Source organism: Coregonus clupeaformis, unplaced genomic scaffold, assembly GCF_020615455.1.
Source record: "Coregonus clupeaformis isolate EN_2021a unplaced genomic scaffold, ASM2061545v1 scaf0138, whole genome shotgun sequence".
In the NCBI taxonomy this organism is placed as follows: Eukaryota; Metazoa; Chordata; class Actinopteri; order Salmoniformes; family Salmonidae; genus Coregonus; species Coregonus clupeaformis.
In genome coordinates this window covers 565,001-584,498 of record NW_025533593.1, presented here as the reverse complement: position 1 = coordinate 584,498, position 19,498 = coordinate 565,001, and the positions used below count along the sequence as shown (strand labels likewise).

At 46.2% G+C, this 19,498-nt stretch overlaps 1 protein-coding gene across 1 annotated transcript in view; it reads right to left on the bottom strand.

The window, feature by feature from the left end:
• Positions 1-14,443: 14,443 nt before the first annotated feature.
• The window catches only part of LOC121533228 (adhesion G protein-coupled receptor E5-like), a 14,448-nt gene continuing 9,393 nt past the window's right edge, over positions 14,444-19,498 (bottom strand). The window contains exons 11-16 of the mRNA XM_045213664.1: positions 18,648-18,769; positions 17,194-17,289; positions 16,430-16,588; positions 14,873-15,044; positions 14,703-14,804; positions 14,444-14,615 (exon numbers count right to left, since the gene is read on the bottom strand). Of these exons, the coding sequence (XP_045069599.1) occupies positions 14,517-14,615; positions 14,703-14,804; positions 14,873-15,044; positions 16,430-16,588; positions 17,194-17,289; positions 18,648-18,769 (750 nt within the window). The 3' untranslated portion in view covers positions 14,444-14,516. The remainder of the gene's footprint in view (positions 14,616-14,702; positions 14,805-14,872; positions 15,045-16,429; positions 16,589-17,193; positions 17,290-18,647; positions 18,770-19,498) is intronic.

The window sequence follows — 19,498 nt, the reverse complement described above, 5'->3', positions numbered from 1 at the left end:
GTTCAACCCCTGTTCAGGGTGCTACGTATCCGTTGCAGATAGCGGACTCTGTGTGTCGGCGGCCACGATAAGAGCACTTCTCGGCTAAGCACCCGACTACTCCACCGGTACCCCTAGGTTGCTGTTGCTTATTTCGTTTAACTGGAGCTAGAAACAGCAAGCTAAACTTCACTGTTGATGTACAGTCAGCCTATCGCATAACTACAACCAACAGAAAGTAACCCATGAATGTAAGAAAGTAACGCAATAGATCAATAAAACACCAAAGTGAAAAACTAAAATCTTTACAAAGTTCAGCCGCGGATAACACAGGTATCTCTCTCTATCTCTTCTCTCACTCTTTCAGCAAATCCCCAAAATAAACCCGGCCCAAACGTCACGGGCATCGGGCCATCCGAGCCCATAATTGGCTCCGGTAGCTGCCAGTCAAACTGAGCCCGTTCGCTATTGGTCGACGGTACCAGAGAGTTGTGGCAAGGGTATCAGTCACGCACTCTTCTGCCAGCACAATTCAGTTCAGTTATTTCGAAATGTAAAGTTGATCGCTGGCGGTGGAACAGTTGTGCAACCACAAGCCGCAGGAAGATGTTCTGTAGGGGGTGCTGAGTGTTTCTCTCTCTCTCTGACTCTCTCTCCCCTCCTCTCTCCCAACCTCTTTATAATAAAGCATTTGCAGGCTAACAATAAAATACAACTCCTAATGTGATGAGTAGCCCAAGCATAGGACAATATTCGATAACAGTAGTCACTGCAGCCTAAAGTAAATTAAAAATACATTTGCCAAAATTGTATAATTACTCCTGTCTATACAGAAATAAATAAAATAATTAAACTTCACCAGACAGCATGCCTTAGCCACAGAGGATCATTAGCTCCTTTTAAACTGTTAAAGTTGTGGATTGTTTAAAATCACAAGCGTGTTTCCCTTTGATTGTTGATTTTTTTAATCAATTCTCCCATTACACATTTCACCAGTAGTAAATGTACCATTAATACCATAATTTGGTTACATTAATTTATGTTAATGCATGGATTGATTAAGCCTACAGTCACTTACCGTTCTCATTCTCGGAGTGGAAACGTTGTTTGCAGAATTCACAACCTGCTACACTTGTGAGAAACAAGTTTTGGTTTATTTCATACCATTATTTATGCATTTTGGACCCAGTTGATTGATTTGATACAATGTTGCACTTCACTAGCAATAGCTCAAGCCAAGACAGATAGAAAGGGAGGCAGACAGGTGGAGTAGAGAGATGAATGTGATTGAATGAACCTGCATTTTCATCTGGATATTTTCTACTGTTTTTATTTGTCGGTTTTATGTATTTTTACTTGATGATGGAAGTTTTAAGCCCACTGCTATGTTGGCCTAGGCTATCTCTCAGTTCCATGCACTCACTTCTTTAGCCGCCAATGCAGCCTGGTATCATGGACTAGACGTAACATAGTCAATGTAAATCCGCACACTGAAATTAGTATGATATGTTACATTTGGTTTGCTTACATAAAACAGATGGATACTTAATAGGGTGGTTGGTTAGGTGGACAGGTGGGTATATAACCCAAAGGTTGCGAGTTCGAATTCATCATGGACAACTTTAGCATTTTAGCTAATTAGCAACTTTTTAACTACTTACTCCTTTTTAGCTACTTTGCAACTACTTAGCATGTTAGCTAACCCTTCCCCTAACCTAACCTTAACCATTTAGCTAATCCTAACCCTAACATTAACCCTTTTAGCTAATCCCTTCCCCTAACCCTAACCTTAACCCTTTAGCTAATCCCTCCCCCAACCCTAACCTTAACCCTTTAGCTAATCCTTCTCCTAATCATAACCTTAACGCTTTTAGCTAATCCAACCCTAACCTTAACCCTTTAGCTAATCCTTCCCTAACCCTAACCTTAACCCTTTTAGCTAATCCTTCTCCCAATCATAACCTTAACCCTTTTAGCTAACCCTTCTCCCAACCTAACCTTAACTCTTTAACCTAACTCCCAAACTTAACTTAACCCCAACCCCCAGCCTCAGCTAATGTTAGCCAGCTTGCTAATGTTAGCCACCCAGCCACATAGCTAGAATTTGTAACATATCATCGCTTTTGCAAATTCACAACATATAGTACATTTTGCAAATACTTAACATATTATATGTTTTCAAATTCGAACATATAATACGAATTGTAGTTCGTAACATATCATACGAAATGGGTGATGGACATCCACAAACTTAAAAATATCATACTAGGTGAGTGGCGCAGTGGTCTAAGGCTAGATCTCTGTGCCACTAGAGATCCTGGTTCGAATCCAGGCTCTGTCGTAGCCGGCCGAGACCCATGGGGCGGCACACAATTGGCCCAGCTCGGCCCAGGGTAGGGGAGGGATCTAGCTCATTTGGTAGAGCATGGTGTTTGCAACGCCAGGGTTGTGGGGTTCCGATTCCCACGGGGGCAGTATGAAAAATAAATAAATAATGTATGCGACTGGATAAGAGCGCCTGCTAAATTACTAAAAATGTAAACGGGAGTGTTACAGAGTTACATACAGAATAATACGAAATGCTCTGAGACCAGGTTGGCCAATGGCTCATGGTGAGTCAATGTGTCCATATGGGAGGGTCTGTGCTCTTCTATTAATCATTTAAATTCCGATTTGTATTTCAATCACGTGACAGTGATTTTGCGAAATGAACACGTTATTATTGAAAGGAAACTGTTCCACGAAAATGCGCATATGAAAATCATAACTGGTACGTAGATCGGTAGAAATGGTAGGATAAAATGTAAGCTTCCCAAAACTTGAAACACCCAAACTGCCTAGGAATACATACGGTTGTGAACAGAGCGCACATTTATTTGTACTGCATAATTACAATGTGTGTGTGTGTGTGAGAGAGAGAGAGATAATGAGAGGGGTGTTGTAACTAAGATTGTGCTTATTAAAACTGAGCACAAATGGACAGCTGTGCGATCCATCGTGGAGAAAAGCGCCCACCTTGATCCAATACCAGCCAGTGGAAAGCACCACTTCTGGGGCTGCACCCAGCACTGTGTTGCTTTACTAGATTAAAGGGCTAGTACACCTACATGTTTGACATGGGCAGGAGCACGCCTGCGAGCTGAGGGCGAGATAATGCCATGTTCCCTTTTCGCCAAGTTTAGAATTGTAAACCAATAGAAAATAGAAGTGGAAAACTATTGCGAGCACTGCCCCAGATCACTTGATATCCACCACAAGGGGGAGAGAGAGGGAGAGGGATAGAGAGGGAGATAGGGAGACCCGACTTAACAAAAACCAAACTGTCTATCATATAGCAGAGCGTGTGTCCGACTCCAACCCCCCCCACAACTGAATAGTTAAGAGCGCACTCTTCCAAAACAGAGCTGAGAGCTTCCATGCGAATGGGCTCCATATATAAATATCCCATGTTTTTTTTTCTTTCCCCACCCAAATCCCATTATCATTTATATCAATAACGCAACAGAAACATTGTTTAATCGTTTTTTTATTGAAACACACATTACTGCAGTTTTACCATTGACCACCAGGGGGTGCGCAGCACCTTCAGCGCCCGTAATTCCCACGGCTACGTTTGCAACTATAGGTTATGGAGAGAGAACGAGAGGGAGAGTGCACATTGTTACAACACTGTATATATACATAATATGATATTTGGAAATGTCTTTATTCTTTTGAAACTTCTGAGTGTAATGTTTACTGTTAATATTTATTGTTTATTTCACTTTTTGTTTACTATCTACTTCCTTGCTTTGGCAATGTTAACACACGTTTCCCTATGCCAATATAGCCCTTAAATTGAATTGAAATTGAATTGAAAGAAAGAGGGTGGGTGGAGAGGTGGGGAGGGAGAGAGAGAGAGAGAAGGTAGAGAGAAAGGGTGGAGTAGAGGTGGGGAAAAGAGAGAGAGAGGGTGAAGGAGAGCAGTGGAGGCTGCTGAGGGGAGGACGGCTATAATAATGGCTGGAACGAGTAATGGAATGGCATCAAACACATGGAAACCATGTGTTTGAAGGGGATGATGACGCAAGAATGAGGGAATCTGATTTCATTGGTCCTCAACCCAAGGCTCAGTCATTTCATTCAGGGTAAGTGTAGTTAGCCATGAGTTAGCCTAGCCCGGAAGCAGGTTAGTTCTGAAGGATTCGTTGCCATTGAAATTTACCTGGCTAAAAGGTGAGCCACTTTCGTATGACCGGTTATCCCGAGTTGAACTCAGAGTTGGCCAAAGTTACCTCGCTAACTCCTCAAACCAGGTATGTACAGTGAGGGAAAAAAGTATTTGATCCCCTGCTGATTTTGTACGTTTGCCCACTGACAAAGACATGATCAGTCTATAATTTTAATGGTAGGTTTATTTGAACAGAGAGAGACAGAATAACAACAACAAAATCCAGAAAAACGAATGTCAAAAATGTTATATATTGATTTGCATTTTAATGAGGGAAATAAGTATTTGACCCCTCTGCAAAACATGACTTAGTACTTGGTGGCAAAACCCTTGTTGGCAATCACAGAGATCAGACGCTTCTTGTAGTTGGCCACCAGGTTTGCACACATCTCAGGAGGGATTTTGTCCCACTCCTCTTGCAGATCTTCTCCAAGTCATTAAGGTTTCGAGGCTGACGCTTGGCAACTCGAACCTTCAGCTCCCTCCAAAGATTTTTCTATGGGATTAAGGTCTGGAGACTGGCAAGGCCACTCCAGGACCTTAATGTGCTTCTTCTGAGCCACTCCTTTGTTGCCTTGGCCGTGTGTTTTTGGGTCATTGTCATGCTGGAATACCCATCCACGACCCATTTTCAATGCCCTGGCTGAGGGAAGGAGGTACTCACCCAAGATTTGACGGTACATGGCCCCGCCCATCGCCCTTTGATGCGGTGAAGTTGTCCTGTCCCCTTAGCAGAAAAACACCCCCAAAGCATAATGTTTCCACCTCCATGTTTGACGGTGGGGATGGTGTTCTTGGGGTCATAGGCAGCATTCCTCCTCCTCCAAACACGGCGCAGCTGAGCTGATGCCAAAGAGCTCGATTTTGGTCTCACCTGACCTCAACACTTTCACCCAGTTCTCCTCTGAATCATTCAGATGATAATTGGCAAACTTCAGACGGGCCTGTATATGTGCTTTCTTGAGCAGGGGACCTTGCGGGTGCTGCAGGATTTCAGTCCATCACGGCGTAGTGTGTTACCAATTGTTTTCTTGGTGACTATGGTCCCAGCTGCCTTGAGATCATTGGACAAGATCCTCCCTTGAGTAGTTCTGGGCTGATTCCTCACCGTTCTCATGATTATTGCAACTCCACGAGGTGAGATCTTGCATGGAGCCCCAGGCCGAGGGAGATTGACAGGTCTTTTGTGTTTCTTCCATTTGGCGAATAATCGCACCAACTGTTGTCACCTTCTCACCAAGCTGCTTGGCAATGGTCTTGCAGCCCATTCCAGCCTTGTGTAGGTCTACAATCGCCCCTGACATCCTTGGAGAGCTCTTTGGTCTTGGCCATGGTGGAGAGTTTGGAATCTGATTGATTGATTGCTTCTGTGGACAGGTGTCTTTTATACAGGTAACAAACTGAGATTAGAGCACTCCCTTTAAGAGTGTGCTCCTAATCTCATGTCAGTGTTTGCTGTAGGTGGGTGTGGTGTTGGAATCAGGCGCAGGACGCAGAAAATAAGTCCAAAAGACTTTAGTGAAGGCACAAACTAATACACGAGACAAAAGCCCTGAGGCGAGAAACTCCGCACGCAGGCGTAAAACAAAAAGGGCGCACTAAACATGTGCTAGGTATATTCTCCTTAACAGAGGAGAAAAAGCTATAAAGAGTAAACGGTATACTGTAGAGCAAATACACGACATCGAAAACAATCACACACAACACCTGACAAACACAACGAGAACTTATAGGACACTAATGACACTAAACGACAACAGGTGTACAATTCCAGACAAGACCAAACGAACATAGAAACATACAACGGTGGCAGCTAGTATTCCGAGACGACGAACGCCGAAGCCTGCCCGAGCAAGGAAGAGAGGCAGCCTCGGCCGAAACCGCGAACAGTACTCCCCTTGACGCGGCGGCCCAGACGTGCGCCGACTCCGGCCTCGGGGACGACCAGAGGACGCGGAGCAGGGCGCGTCGGGTGACTACGATGGAATTCCGTCAGGAGAGACGGGTCCAAAATGTCTCTCCTCGGCACCCAGCACCGCTTTCCTCCGGGCCGCACTCTCCACTCCACCAGATATTGAGACCCCATCCGACGCCTCAAATCCAAGATGGACCGCACGGAGTACGCCGGTGCCCCTCGATGTCCAATGGGGGCGGAGGAGTCTCCCTGATCTCATTTTCTTGGAGTGGGCCAGCTACCACCGGCCTGAGAAGAGACACATGGAACGCAGGGGTTAATACTTTTATACTCAACAGGTAGTTGTAATCTGCAAAACACCTCGGCTCAATCTTCTCAGGACTTTAAACGGTCCCACAAACCGCCGACCCAGTTTCCGACAGGGCAGGCGGAGGGGCAGGTTTCTGGTAGAGAGCCAGACTCGATCACCAGGTGCGTACACCGGTCCCTCACTGCGGTGGAGATCGGCGCCGCCTTTTGACGACGGAGGGCCCGCTGCAGGTGGACGGTGCAGCGTTCCACGCCTCCTCCGAGCCCGCACCCACTCATCCACCGCAGGAGCCTCGATCTGGCTCTGCTGCCAAGGTGCCAGAACGGGCTGGTAACCTAACACACATTGGAAAGGGGTTAGGTTAGTGGAGGAATGGCGTAGGGAATTCTGGGCCATTTCTGCCCAGGGAACGTACCGCGCCCACTCCTCCGGCCGGTCCTGGCAGTATGATCTAAGAAACCTACCCACATCCTGGTTCACCGTTCCACCTGCCCATTACTCTCCGGATGGTAACCCGAGGTGAGGCTCACCGAGACCCCCAACCGCTCCATAAAGGCTCTCCAGACTCTGGAGGTAAATTGGGGACCTCGATCAGACACAATATCCTCGGTACCCCGTAGTGCCGGAATACATGGGTGAATAGCGCTCGCGGTCTGTAGGCAGTAGGAAGGCCCGGCATAGGGAGCAAAACGACAGGCCTTAGAGAACCGGTCCACAACGCACCAGTATAGTAGTATTCCCTGTGAGGGAGGAAGGTCAGTGATGAAATCCACCGAGAGGTGAGACCATGGTCGTTGTGGAACGGGCAGGGTAGTAATCTTACCCTAGGCAGATGTCTAGGCGCCTTACACTGGGCGCACACCGAGCAGGAGGAGACATAAACCCTCACATCCCTCGCCAACGTGGGCCACCAGTACTTAGCACTAAGGCAGTGCACTGTCCGGCCGATACCAGGATGTCCAGAGGAGGGTGACGTGGTGAGCCTAATAGATCAATCGATCCCAACCTCGAGCGGAACGCATTCCGACCCTCCGGGCATTGAGGTGGACTAGGGTCGGGTGCGCAACGCCCGCCGAGTTCAGCATCGACTCCCACACTACCGGTGCCACCAGACAAGACTCCGGCAGTATGGGGAGTGGGCTCCACGGACCTCTCCTCCGTGTCATACCACCGAGACAGTGCGGTCTGCCTTACCGCTCTGTGACCCAGGGATGTACGTGATCTTAAATACGAACCGGTCAAAAACATATTCCACCGCGCCTGGCGAGGGTTCAGTCTCCCTAGCTGCCCGGATGTACCCAGGTTACGTGGTCCGTCAAAATGAGGAAAGGGTGTTGAGCCCTCGCCAGTGCCTCCACACCTTTAGGGCCTGTACCACGGCTAACAGCTCCCTGTCCCCTACGTCATAATTTCGCTCCGCCGACTGAGCTTCTGGAATAAAAGGCACAGGGGGCGGAGTTTAGGGGGCGTGCCGGACCGCTATAAAAGCACGGCTCTATACCGCCCTCTGACGCGCCCACCTCCACCTGAAATGGTAAAGAGGGATCCGGATGCGCCAGCACCGGAGCCGAGGTAAACAGGTCCTTCAGCCTCCCAAACGCCCTGTCCGCCTCGGCCTACCACTGCAAACGCACCGGACCCCCCTTCAAAAGAGACGTTACGGGAGCTGCCACCTGTCCAAAACCCCGGATAAACCTCCGGTAGTAATTCGCAAACCCCAAAAACTGCTGCACCTCCTTCACAGTGGTTGGCGTTTGCCAATTACACACGGCTGACACCCGGTCTACCTCCATCTTCACCCCTGACGAACAACTGATAACCCAAAAAGGAGACCGACTCCTGGAAAAACAGACACTTCTCTGCCTTGACATACAGGTCGTGCTCCAACAGCCTCCGCAACACTCGCGCACCAGAGCCACATGCTCGACTCGGCAGACGAGTACACGAGAATGTCATCTATGTACACCACCACCCCCTGCCCCTGCAAGTCCCTGAATATCTCATCCACGAATGATTGGAAAACTGAAGGAGCGTCATCAACCCGTATGGCATGACAAGATACTCGTAATGGCCCGAGGTGGTACTAAAGGCTGCCTTCCATTCATCGCCCCTAATGCGCACCAAGTTGTACGCGCTCCTGAGATCTAATTTAGTGAAGAAACGCGCCCCGTGCAATGACTCCGTCATGGTCGCAATCAGCGGGAGTGGATAACTGTACTTCACCGTGATCTGATTGAGACTACGGTAATCAATGCACGGGCGTAACCCACCATCCTTTTTCTTCAAAAAAAAGAAACTCGAGGACGCAGGGGAAGTGGAGGGCCGTATGTATCCTTGTCTCAGATATTCGTCTATGTAAGTCTCCATAGCTCTCTTCTCCTCCTGAGACAGAGGATACACATGGCTCCGTGGGAGCGCAGCTCCTGCCTGAGGTCTATCGCACAATCTCCCCTGCCTATGGGGAGGCAACTGCGTCGCCTCGACTTACAGAACACAATAGCCAAATCCCCATACTCAGGGGGAACGTGCAATGCGGGCACCTGGTTTGGACTCTCCACCGAGGTAGCCCCTACGGAAACGCAAACATCGACCCACACACTGGTCAGACCACTCCATCAGAGCCCTCTCCTGCCACGAAATAGACGGGTTATGGGTACTCAACCAGGGCATGCCCAGCACCACCGGATACACAGGCGAGTCGATCAGAAATAGCTGGATCATCTCCTGATGACCCCCCTGCACACACATCCTAAGTGGCGCCGTGACCTCCCTGATCAAGTCCGATCCCAACGGACGGCTATCTAGGGCATGAACGGGGAAGGGGACGTCAACAGGAAGAAGGGGAATCCCTAAATCTAAACAAAATGTCCTATCCACAAAATTCCCAGCCGCGCCTGAATCTACCAGCGCCTTATGCTGGGAATGAGGTGCTACCTGTGGAAAACGCACAGGTATACAGAAGTGCGCAACAGAGAGCTCTGGGTGAGTGGGGCGCCACTCACCTGGAAGGACTCCCCAGTGCGGGGCCTGTCGTCTTCTCCCCTAGGAGGCCATCCCCAGCACCTAGCCGCGGTGTGTCCTCCCGACCACAGTTGGTGCAGGAGATGGACACCCCCGTACTCCGACCCCTCCTCTCTCTCTAGCGCCAGCGCCCCAAGCTCCATGGGGCTCGGCTCGGAGGCGCTGGAGGGTGAAATGGACGGACCTCTCGGGACGTCCACGGGTAGCCAGCAGGGTGTCCAGCCTGATGGACATGTCGACTAACTGGTCGAAAGAGAGGCTGGTGTCCCGACAGGCCAGCTCCCGACGGACGCCCTCACGTAGACTACAGCGGTAGGGATCGATGAGGGCCCGCTCATTCCACCCTGCATCCGCCGCTAGAGTACGGAATTCCAACGCGAACTCCTGGGCACTCCTCTTCCCTGCCGGAGGCAGAACAGACGCTCCCCCGCCGCTTTCCCTCCGGTGGATGGTCAAACACCGCCCTGAAGCGGCGGGAGAACTCAGCGTATGTGATGGTGGTAGCGTCTATCCTCCTCACTCGGCGTTGGCCCATTCTAACGCCTTGCCGGAAAGGCAGGAGATAAGGGGCGGACACGCCTCGTGTCCCGAGGGCGCCGGGTGCATGGTGGCCAGGTAAAGCTCCACCTGGAGAAGGAAGCCCTGACACCCGGCAGCGGTCCCATCGTAGGCCCTCGGGAGCGAGAGTCGAATTCCTCTGGGTTCCGGAGCGGGAATGGGCTGACTTGCTGATGGTGATGGCAGGGAAGGTGGCGTTGGGGGTGTCCCTCGGGTCTCCCAGCGTTGGAGTGTGTTGATCACATCCTGCAGGGCGGTCCCGATCCGCAGGATCTGGTCATTCTGCTCCCGGACCCGATCCTCCAACGTCTCCGGTGCTGCTGCGGCTCCTGCTGATTCCATTCAGAATGGTGTGTGATTCTGTCAGTGTTTGCTGTAGGTGGGTGTGGTGTTGGAATCAGGCGCAGGACGCAGAAAATAAGTCCAAAAGACTTTAGTGAAGGCACAAACTAATACACGAGACAAAAGCCCTGAGGCGAGAAACTCCGCACGCAGGCGTAAAACAAAAGGGGCGCACTAAACATGTGCGAGCATATTCTCCTTAACAGAGGAGAAAAGCTACAAAGAGCAAACGGTATACTGTAGAGCAAATACACGACATCGAAAACAATCACACACAACACCTGACAAACACAACGAGAACTTATAGGACACTAATGACACTAAACGACAACAGGTGTACAATTCCAGACAAGACCAAACGAACATAGAAACATACAACGGTGGCAGCTAGTATTCCGGAGACAACGAACGCCGAAGCCTGCCCGAGCAAGGAAGAGAGGCAGCCTCGGCCGAAACCGCGACATCTCAGCTCGTTACCTGTATAAAAGACACCTGGGAGCCAGAAATCTTTCTGATTGAGAGGGGGTCAAATACTTATTTACCTCATTAAAATGCAAATCAATTTATAACATTTTTGACATGCGTTTTTCTGCATTTTGTTGTTGTTATTCTGTCTCTCACTGTTCAAATAAACCTACCATTAAAATGATATACTGATCATGTCTTTGTCAGTGGGCAAACGTACAAAATCAGCAGGGGATCAAATACTTTTTTCCCTCACTGTAGGACACCCCTCAGTAGTCTTCACAAGGATAGTAAAACAAGGACAATTCTGACAAGTGGGGACATTTCGCCGGAACACACAAGGAAAAAGGCTTTTTTAGATTTAGGGTTAGAATTAGGGTTAGAATTAGGGTTAGAATTAGCGTTACAATTAGGGTTAGAATTAGGGTTAGAATTAGGGTTAGAATTCAGGTAAGAGATTTAGGGTTAGGAGTTAGGTTTAGTTTTGAGGTTAGGGTTTTGGGGTAAGTTTAGGATTAGGTTAAGGAAAATATAATTTTGAATGGGAATCAATTGTCCCCACAAGGATAGTAAGACAAATTTGTGTGTTTATGTATGTGTGTGTGTGTGTGTGTATGTTTATGTGTGTGTGTGTGTGTGTGTGTGTGTGTGTGTGTCTGTGTGTGTGTCTCTGTGTGTGTGTGGCAAGAAGACATCTACAGTAGGTTCTTTGTAACAATAATTTAATTGTGGCTAAAATGACAGATGTACCGAAGCAGACCCACACACACACAGCTGCTACAGAGAACACAGTCAAGTACAACACTAAGTGCTTACATTCAGAACTCTGCTCATAGAAGGACATAACAATCGTACATTCTAAAAATATATATAATTGCTTAAAATTCTTCTTCATTTAATACAAAGTCATTTTTTAAATAAACTAAAGCAAACTGATTGTTGAAGTAAAACTGCAACAGAATAGAATAGAAATACATAAAATATTGAATGCAGACACTTGTTTTGGTTATCAGCTGAGGGACGGGGCTGGAGAAATGTGACCACTTTCAAATTATAGACGGCGCTATGGATGCAAGGACAGAACATCCATGAGATCAAAATTATAGTTTTTAACCATGTGACATTATTTACAAACAATGGATTAACACAAGCTTATATTTTGGGCTCTGATGGGGTACGTCAGTTCAACTAAACATATTAGGCATTTAAAATTAATATTAATCAAGAATCAATGGCTATAAATCCCTATTTAAAGTTTACAAATATAAAATAGATTTACCAATCCCGGATTGCCCCTTGAAGTTAGGTTTTGGGGTGGGTAAACTGATCCTAGATCTGTGGCTAAAGACAACCTCTACCATGACTGAACTGCACAGTACTTTATTCATAATATTATTGTATTATCTATTGTAGCGACCTTCACCCAACACCTAGCGACCTCGTCAGGCGGTTCGGATCTCTTGGCATAACAACTAAGGTGTTGGGTTCATAGTCGCTGGACCCGGGTCAGAAATAGACAAACCTTTAAGACAGAGCCACGAGTGACAACAAATCACTCATTTTGTCCAACAAACTTTTAGCTGCGGTTTCCCAGACCCAGATTAAGTTTAATCCTGGACTGAAAAGCATTTTCCCGGACTAGGCTTAATCTGTGTCCAGGAAAACTGCAGTTTATTTAAACTTTTCATTTATTTTATCTTTAAAAAATAAAAATAAAACATTGTAGAATAATAGTGAAGACATCAAAACTATGAAATAACACATATGGAATCATGTAGTAACCAAAAAAGTGTTAAACAAATCAAAATATATTTTATATTTAAGATTCTTCAAATAGCCACCCTTTGCCTTGATGACAGCTTTTGCACACCCTTTGACTGGTACTGTATATATACAGATAAAATACATCTGTAATACTACTAGCCACTTAGCAATTCCATGAAGTTGGCTTTAGCCCAGATATGTTCCCAATCTCCCAACCTCATAACTAGCTACCAAGAAGCCATTTCAGGCTATCAATCGAGTTAGAGTAGCTAGCTTGTCTAATTGTCTTAGCTGGCATGTCTGCTGCCAAGGTTGGTAGACTATAGAAAAACAAGCAATAACTAAATGTACTGAATAAGACTCACATTCCTTTCAATCTTTTACCCAGATTTTAGCAGAGATACAGAGAAGCATATTTAGTTTCTTTAAAAATAAGCACCAGTCAGGAGGATGCAGACAGCTGAAGAGGTAAACTTAGATATGAAGAAAAATAGACATATATTTTTTTTTACATAGAATCAAGCATGATGATTATGGCTCTAGATTGCAGGAAAAAGCTGTTTCAGGTGTTTGAAAAATGCAGAATTATCCAACCAGCCCCCTCCAGACCATTCTCTCATACTTTGTGCCTCCTCAGATTTTTGGGGTGCATGAAACCCCTGATAGAGGTTGCTATGGTAACACTTCACAGTAACTATAATGAATAAGCATTTTAACAAGCGATTTATGAACTATAAAAAAATACATATTTGTAAGCATTTATAAACATTTATAAGAATGTGTAAGCATTACAAGCCTTCCATTCCATTAGCATTTAAACAACATTTGAAATAATAATTATAAGTATTTATAAATATGTATCATCATTTATAATAATATAATAATATGCCATTTAGCAGACGCTTTTATCCAAAGCGACTTACAGTCATGTGTGCATACATTTTTGTGTATGGGTGGTCCCGGGGATCGAACCCACTACCTTGGCGTTACAAGCGCCGTGCTCTACCAGCTGAGCTACAGAGCTGAGCTAAAAAGACTTATTCTTGAAAGTTATTATGAAGTGTTAATGACTGTATAACAGTTACAGTATAACATTCCATTAGGTCACAACTAACACATATCTTCACATAATCTGACTTTTTTCTAAATCCCTCTGGATTTATTTGTGTAGAAAAGTCACCATATCTTGTGCTCTTGGTAATAAATATGACTATAAATCTATCACATAAATGTAAAAGAAGAAAGCTTATGTTCATGATTATGGTTTCATCTGTCTATTTGATGAGTTGGTGTAAAATAGTACCTTTCTTTTGTGGCTGTAAAAATGACATAAAGATGATATAACTTCTGATTGGATGACATAAAGATCACATAACTTCTGATTGGATGACAGAGATCATAGGACCTTCTTTATTTTCTGTCTGTAAGCTGCTCTGGATAGGAGCGTCTGCTTAGTGACTGAAATGTAAATGTAATGTTGGTGAAAATGGAACGACTGTGAAAAAGTTGCATCATTGTCACTTCCTACTCCCTCTTATCCTATTGGATGACGTAAAGAGAATATGGATTCCTATTGGATGACAAAGATCATATGGATTCCTATTGGATGACATGAAGATCATATAACTTCTGATAACATAACGCTTGATAAGACAGTGGTTAACATCAAGTGGGGTATGACCAGTCGGGCTGCTACACTCTTAGAAAAAAGGGTTCCAAAAGGGTTCTTCGGCTGTCCCCACAGAAGCACCTTTTTGGTTTCAGGTAGAACCCTTTTTGGTTCCAGGTAGAACCCTCAGTGGAAAGGGATCAAGATGGAACCCAAAAAGGTTCTACCTGGAACAAAAAAAGGGTTATTCAAAGGGTTCTCCTATGGGGACAGCCGAAGAACCCTTTTAGGTTCTAGATAGGGCAAATTTTTACTAACCAGCCGGGCTAGTAGGGCACATTTTCTACTGACCAGGCCTGGAAAGGGAGGGGGAGTAAAGAGGTGCATTGTGGGGGATTGGTGATGTCATCATATCTGCGACTCCCCGGGCACTCCCTGACCCCTAGGACACACAATGGTACAAGGACAGAGGTTAACCTACTGAAAGTGGTCTCTCTCTCTCTCTGTTTGTGTTTGTGTGTGTGTGTACCTGGGAGTGGCTGGAGGAAGGATTGGTTATGCTGAATTCTGAGTATCTCTTCTTCTGTGGTGTGCAGATACAGGACAGGAGCGTGCAATACTCCTCTCTCACCTGATGGGGGCAGCAAAGCACAGTGTTAAACACACACACACACACACACACACACACACACACCTTACCGTTTTGTTCAGTAGGCAGTGCATGATGAACAGCAGAGCTCCCTGTAGAGAGTTGAGGATGGTGAAGAGATATGTCATGACCACTGTCCCCTCCTCTTGGAATTGGAACATTCCAAATATCCACATAGTACCCAACACACACAGCTGGGCCACTGCTGTCACTGTGAACACCCTGGAGAGAGAGAGGAGGGAGGAGGGGGAGGGAGGGAGGAGGGGGAGGGGGAGGGAGGAGGGAGGAGGGGGGAGGAGGGAGGGAGGGAGGGAGGAGGGGGAGGGGGGAGGGGAGGAGGGAGGAGGGGGGAGGAGGGAGGGAGGGAGGGAGGAGGGGGGAGGGAGGGAGGAGGGAGAGGGGGAGGAGGAGGGAGGAGGAGGAGGGAGGGGGGAGGGGAGGAGGAGGGAGGGGGGAGGGGAGGAGGGAGGAGGGGAGGGGGGAGAGGAGAGGGTGGGAGGAGGGGGGAGGGGGGAGGGAGGAGGGGGGAGGAGGTGGGGGGAGGGGGGAGAGGAGGGGGGGGGAGATGAGGGAGGAGGAGGAGGGAGGAGGGGGGGGGGAGGAGGAGGGAGGGGGTGAGGAGGAGAGGAGGGAGGGAGGGAGGAGGAGGAGAGGGTGGGAGGAGGGGAGGAGGGGAGGAGGGAGGAGGGAGAGAGATTGAGGGAGGAGGGGAGGGAGGGGAGGAGGGGTGGAGGAGAAAGGAGGAGGAGGAGAAGGAGGGAGGAGGGAGGGAGGTTTGGGAGGGGAGGAGGGGAGGAGGAGAGGGTGGGAGGGAGGGAGGGAGAGAGGAGGAAGGAGGGGAGGGAGGAGGGGAGGAGGGGTGGAGGAGGAAGGAGGAGGGGAGGGAGGAGGGAGGAGGGAGGAGGGAGGAGGGAGGAGGGAGGAGGGAGAGGAGGAAGGAGGTGAGGAGGGGGAGGGGAGGAGGGAGGAGGGGGTGGAGGAGGAAGGAGGAGGAGGAGAAGGAGGGGAGGGAGGGAGGTTTGGGAGGGGAGGAGGAGGATAGGGTAGGAGGGGAGGAGGAGGATGGAGGAGGAGGGGAGAGAGGAGGGGTGAGAACAAGGGGAGGACAAGGGGAGGGAGGACAAGGGGAGGGAGGGAGGGAGGGAGGGGAGAAATAGAGTTTTAGTGCTAAAAACTGAATTCCATTAATTCACTACATTTCTACATTCACCTATCTCTCCTTTCCTCTCTCTCTCTCCATCACTTTCTCTCTCTTCCTCTCTCTCTCTCTCTCTCTCTCTCTCTCTCTCTCTCTCTCTCCCTCCATCCCTCTTTCTATCTCTCTCTGTCTCTCTCTCACATTCCCCTCATTTCTCAATTCACTTCTTTCCATCCATCCCTCTCTATCACTCCCTCACACACAAATTCTGTCCATTCATGTCAGAATTGCCTTCTCTACACCAGCATGGTACATCTACCAGTTGAGGATGTTTCATAACTTTTATCCTGATCTGTCTCTTTAACACACACACACACACACACACACACACACACACACACACACACACACACACACACACACACACACACACACACACACACACACACACACACACACACACACTTACTTGATCTTGTGTAGGTTGGAGAGGTCAGGGTTGAGACTAGAGAACTTCTGGGCCAGCCTCCAGACAGTGATGAGGAAGAAGAAAGCGTTGAGGATGATGATGGTGCACACTGGGCCGAAGAAACTCCAGATTAATCCTCTCTCCAGAGACAACCAACAGCTGACAGAGACACACCGAGAGGATAACGTTAGATTTAGGTTATATACATGCTATATTTATTTTATGTTGTGTTCATTTTAAGTTAGGTTCAATTAAGGGTCTTTCTCTAGAGATAACCAACAGATGAAACACAGAGTGGATAATGTTAGAATAAGGTTAGATTAAAGTTGAATTATGTTATCTGGTGTTATTTACATGTTATATTTATGTTTGATAAAACTTCTCTCCAGAGACAACCAACAGCTGACAGAGACCGGATAACGTTAAAATAAGGTTGTCTGGTGTTATTTATATGGGATATGTGTTATGCAACAGGATAACGTTAAAATAAGGTTATCTGGTGTTATTTATATGGGATATGTGTTATGCAACAGGATAACGTTAAAATAAGGTTATCTGGTGTTATTTATATGGGACATGACAGATTTGCTACACAGTCTCTTTTTCTTTCTTTCTTTCTTTCTTTCTCTCTCTCTCTCTCTCTCTCTCTCTCTCTCTCTCTCTCTCTCTCTCTCTCTCTCTCTCTCTCTCTCTCTCTCACACACACACACACACACACACACACACAGACTCAGACTCAGACTCAGACTCAGACTCAGACTCACTGTTGTGTGGTACCGTATCCGTCTGGGTAGGTGATAGCAGAGATGATGACTATAGCCAGTGGCAGTCCATATCCCACAGCATACAGGTACAGAGGTCTACAGTAAGAAGAAGAATCAAAGAGCTTCATAAAATACAGGGACAGAGGTTTACAATAAGAAGAAGAATCAAAGAGCTTCATAAAATACAGGTACAGAGGTTTACAGTAAGAAGAAGAATCAAAGAGCTTCATAAAATACAGGTACAGAGGTTTACAGTAAGAAGAAGAATCAAAGAGCTTCATAAAATACAGGTACAAAGGTTTACAGTAAGAAGAAGAATCAAAGAGCTTCATAAAATACAGGTACAGAGGTTTACAGTAAGAAGAAGAATCAAAGAGCTTCATAAAATACAGGTACAGAGATCTACAGTAAGAGGAAGAATCAAAGAGCTTCATAAAGTACAGGTACAAAGGTTTACAGTAAGAAGAAGAATCAAAGAGCTTCATAAAATACAGGTACAAAGGTTTACAGTAAGAAGAAGAATCAAAGAGCTTCAGAAAATACAGGTACAGAGGTTTACAGTAAGAAGAAGAATCAAAGAGCTTCATAAAATATAGGTACAGAGGTTTACAGTAAGAACAAGAATCAAAGAGCTTCATAAAATACAGGTACAGAGGTTTACAGTAAGAACAAGAATCAAAGAGCTTCATAAAATACAGGTACAGAGGTTTACAGTAAGAACAAGAATCAAAGAGCTTCATAAAATACAGGTACAGAGGTTTACAGTAAGAACAAGAATCAAAGAGCTTCATAAAATACAGGTACAGAGGTTTACAGTAAGAACAATAATCAAAGAGCTTCATAAAATACAGGTACAGAGGTTTACAGTAAGAACAAGAATCAAAGAGCTTCATAAAATACAGGTACAGAGGTTTACAGTAAGAACAAGAATCAAAGAGCGTCATAAAATACAGGTACAGAGGTTTACAGTAAGAACAAGAATCAAAGAGCTTCATAAAATACAGGTACAGAGGTTTACAGTAAGAACAAGAATCAAAGAGCTTCATAAAATACAGGTACAGAGGTTTACAGTAAGAACAAGAATCAAAGAGCTTCATAAAATACAGGTACAGAGGTTTACAGTAAGAACAAGAATCAAAGAGCTTCATAAAATACAGGTACAGAGGTTTACAGTAAGAACAAGAATCAAAGAGCTTCATAAAATAGCAGTTAAAAGAGAAGGTAACACACCAAGGTAGATACGAGCAACATAAAATAAAGTTGGAAGAAACATGTATAATGAAAATATATGACAGATTAGGAATATAAAACACATTTATAATTCAAATACATACATTATGTATCTAAATATATGAATATAACATAATTGTATAATATAAATAAACACAAATATGTACTATAAATACATACTAACACATAATAATTTATAAACACATACTAAATATATAGTATACCTTATGGTAGCGTTGAAGACCAGCACCACCATGCGATAGAGCAGAACCCCCTCTAACAACATCCAACTGAAGGATCCCAGGAAGAACAGGTGGAGGAGACCTGCTACAACCCCACAACCTCCCTGAGAGAGGAGAGGATAGGGGGGGGCAGGGGGGAGGAGAGGGGGATGAAATGGAGGTGGGGGGGAGGTGGAGGGAGAGGGAGAGGGGAGGGGAAGGAGGCGGAAGGAGAGGGGGGAGGAGAGGGGGGAGGAGAGGGGGATGAAATGGAGGTGGAGGGGAGGGGGAGGGGGAGGGAGAGGGGTTGGAAAGGAGAGGGGAGGAGAGGAGAGGAATAGGATACAATTCAAATTTAAAGTTCAACATTTTAAATTCATCTTACTTAAATTCAAACTCATATTCAGAACTGACTGTACAGTGGGGAAAAAAAGTATTTAGTCAGCCACCAATTGTGCAAGTTCTCCCACTTAAAAAGACGAGGCCTGTAATTTTCATCATTTTCATCATTTTTAATGAATTTATTTGCAAATTATGGTGGAAAATAAGTATTTGGTCAATAACAAAAGTTTCTCAATACTTTGTTATATACCCTTTGTTGGCAATGACACAGGTCAAATGTTTTCTGTAAGTCTTCACAAGGTTTTCACACACTGTTGCTGGTATTTTGGCCCATTCCTCCATGCAGATCTCCTCTAGAGCAGTGATGTTTTGGGGCTGTCGCTGGGCAACACAGACTTTCAACTCCCTCCAAAGATTTTCTATGGGGTTGAGATCTGGAGACTGGCTAGGCCACTCCAGGACCTTGAAATGCTTCTTACGAAGCCACTCCTTCGTTGCCCGGGCGGTGTGTT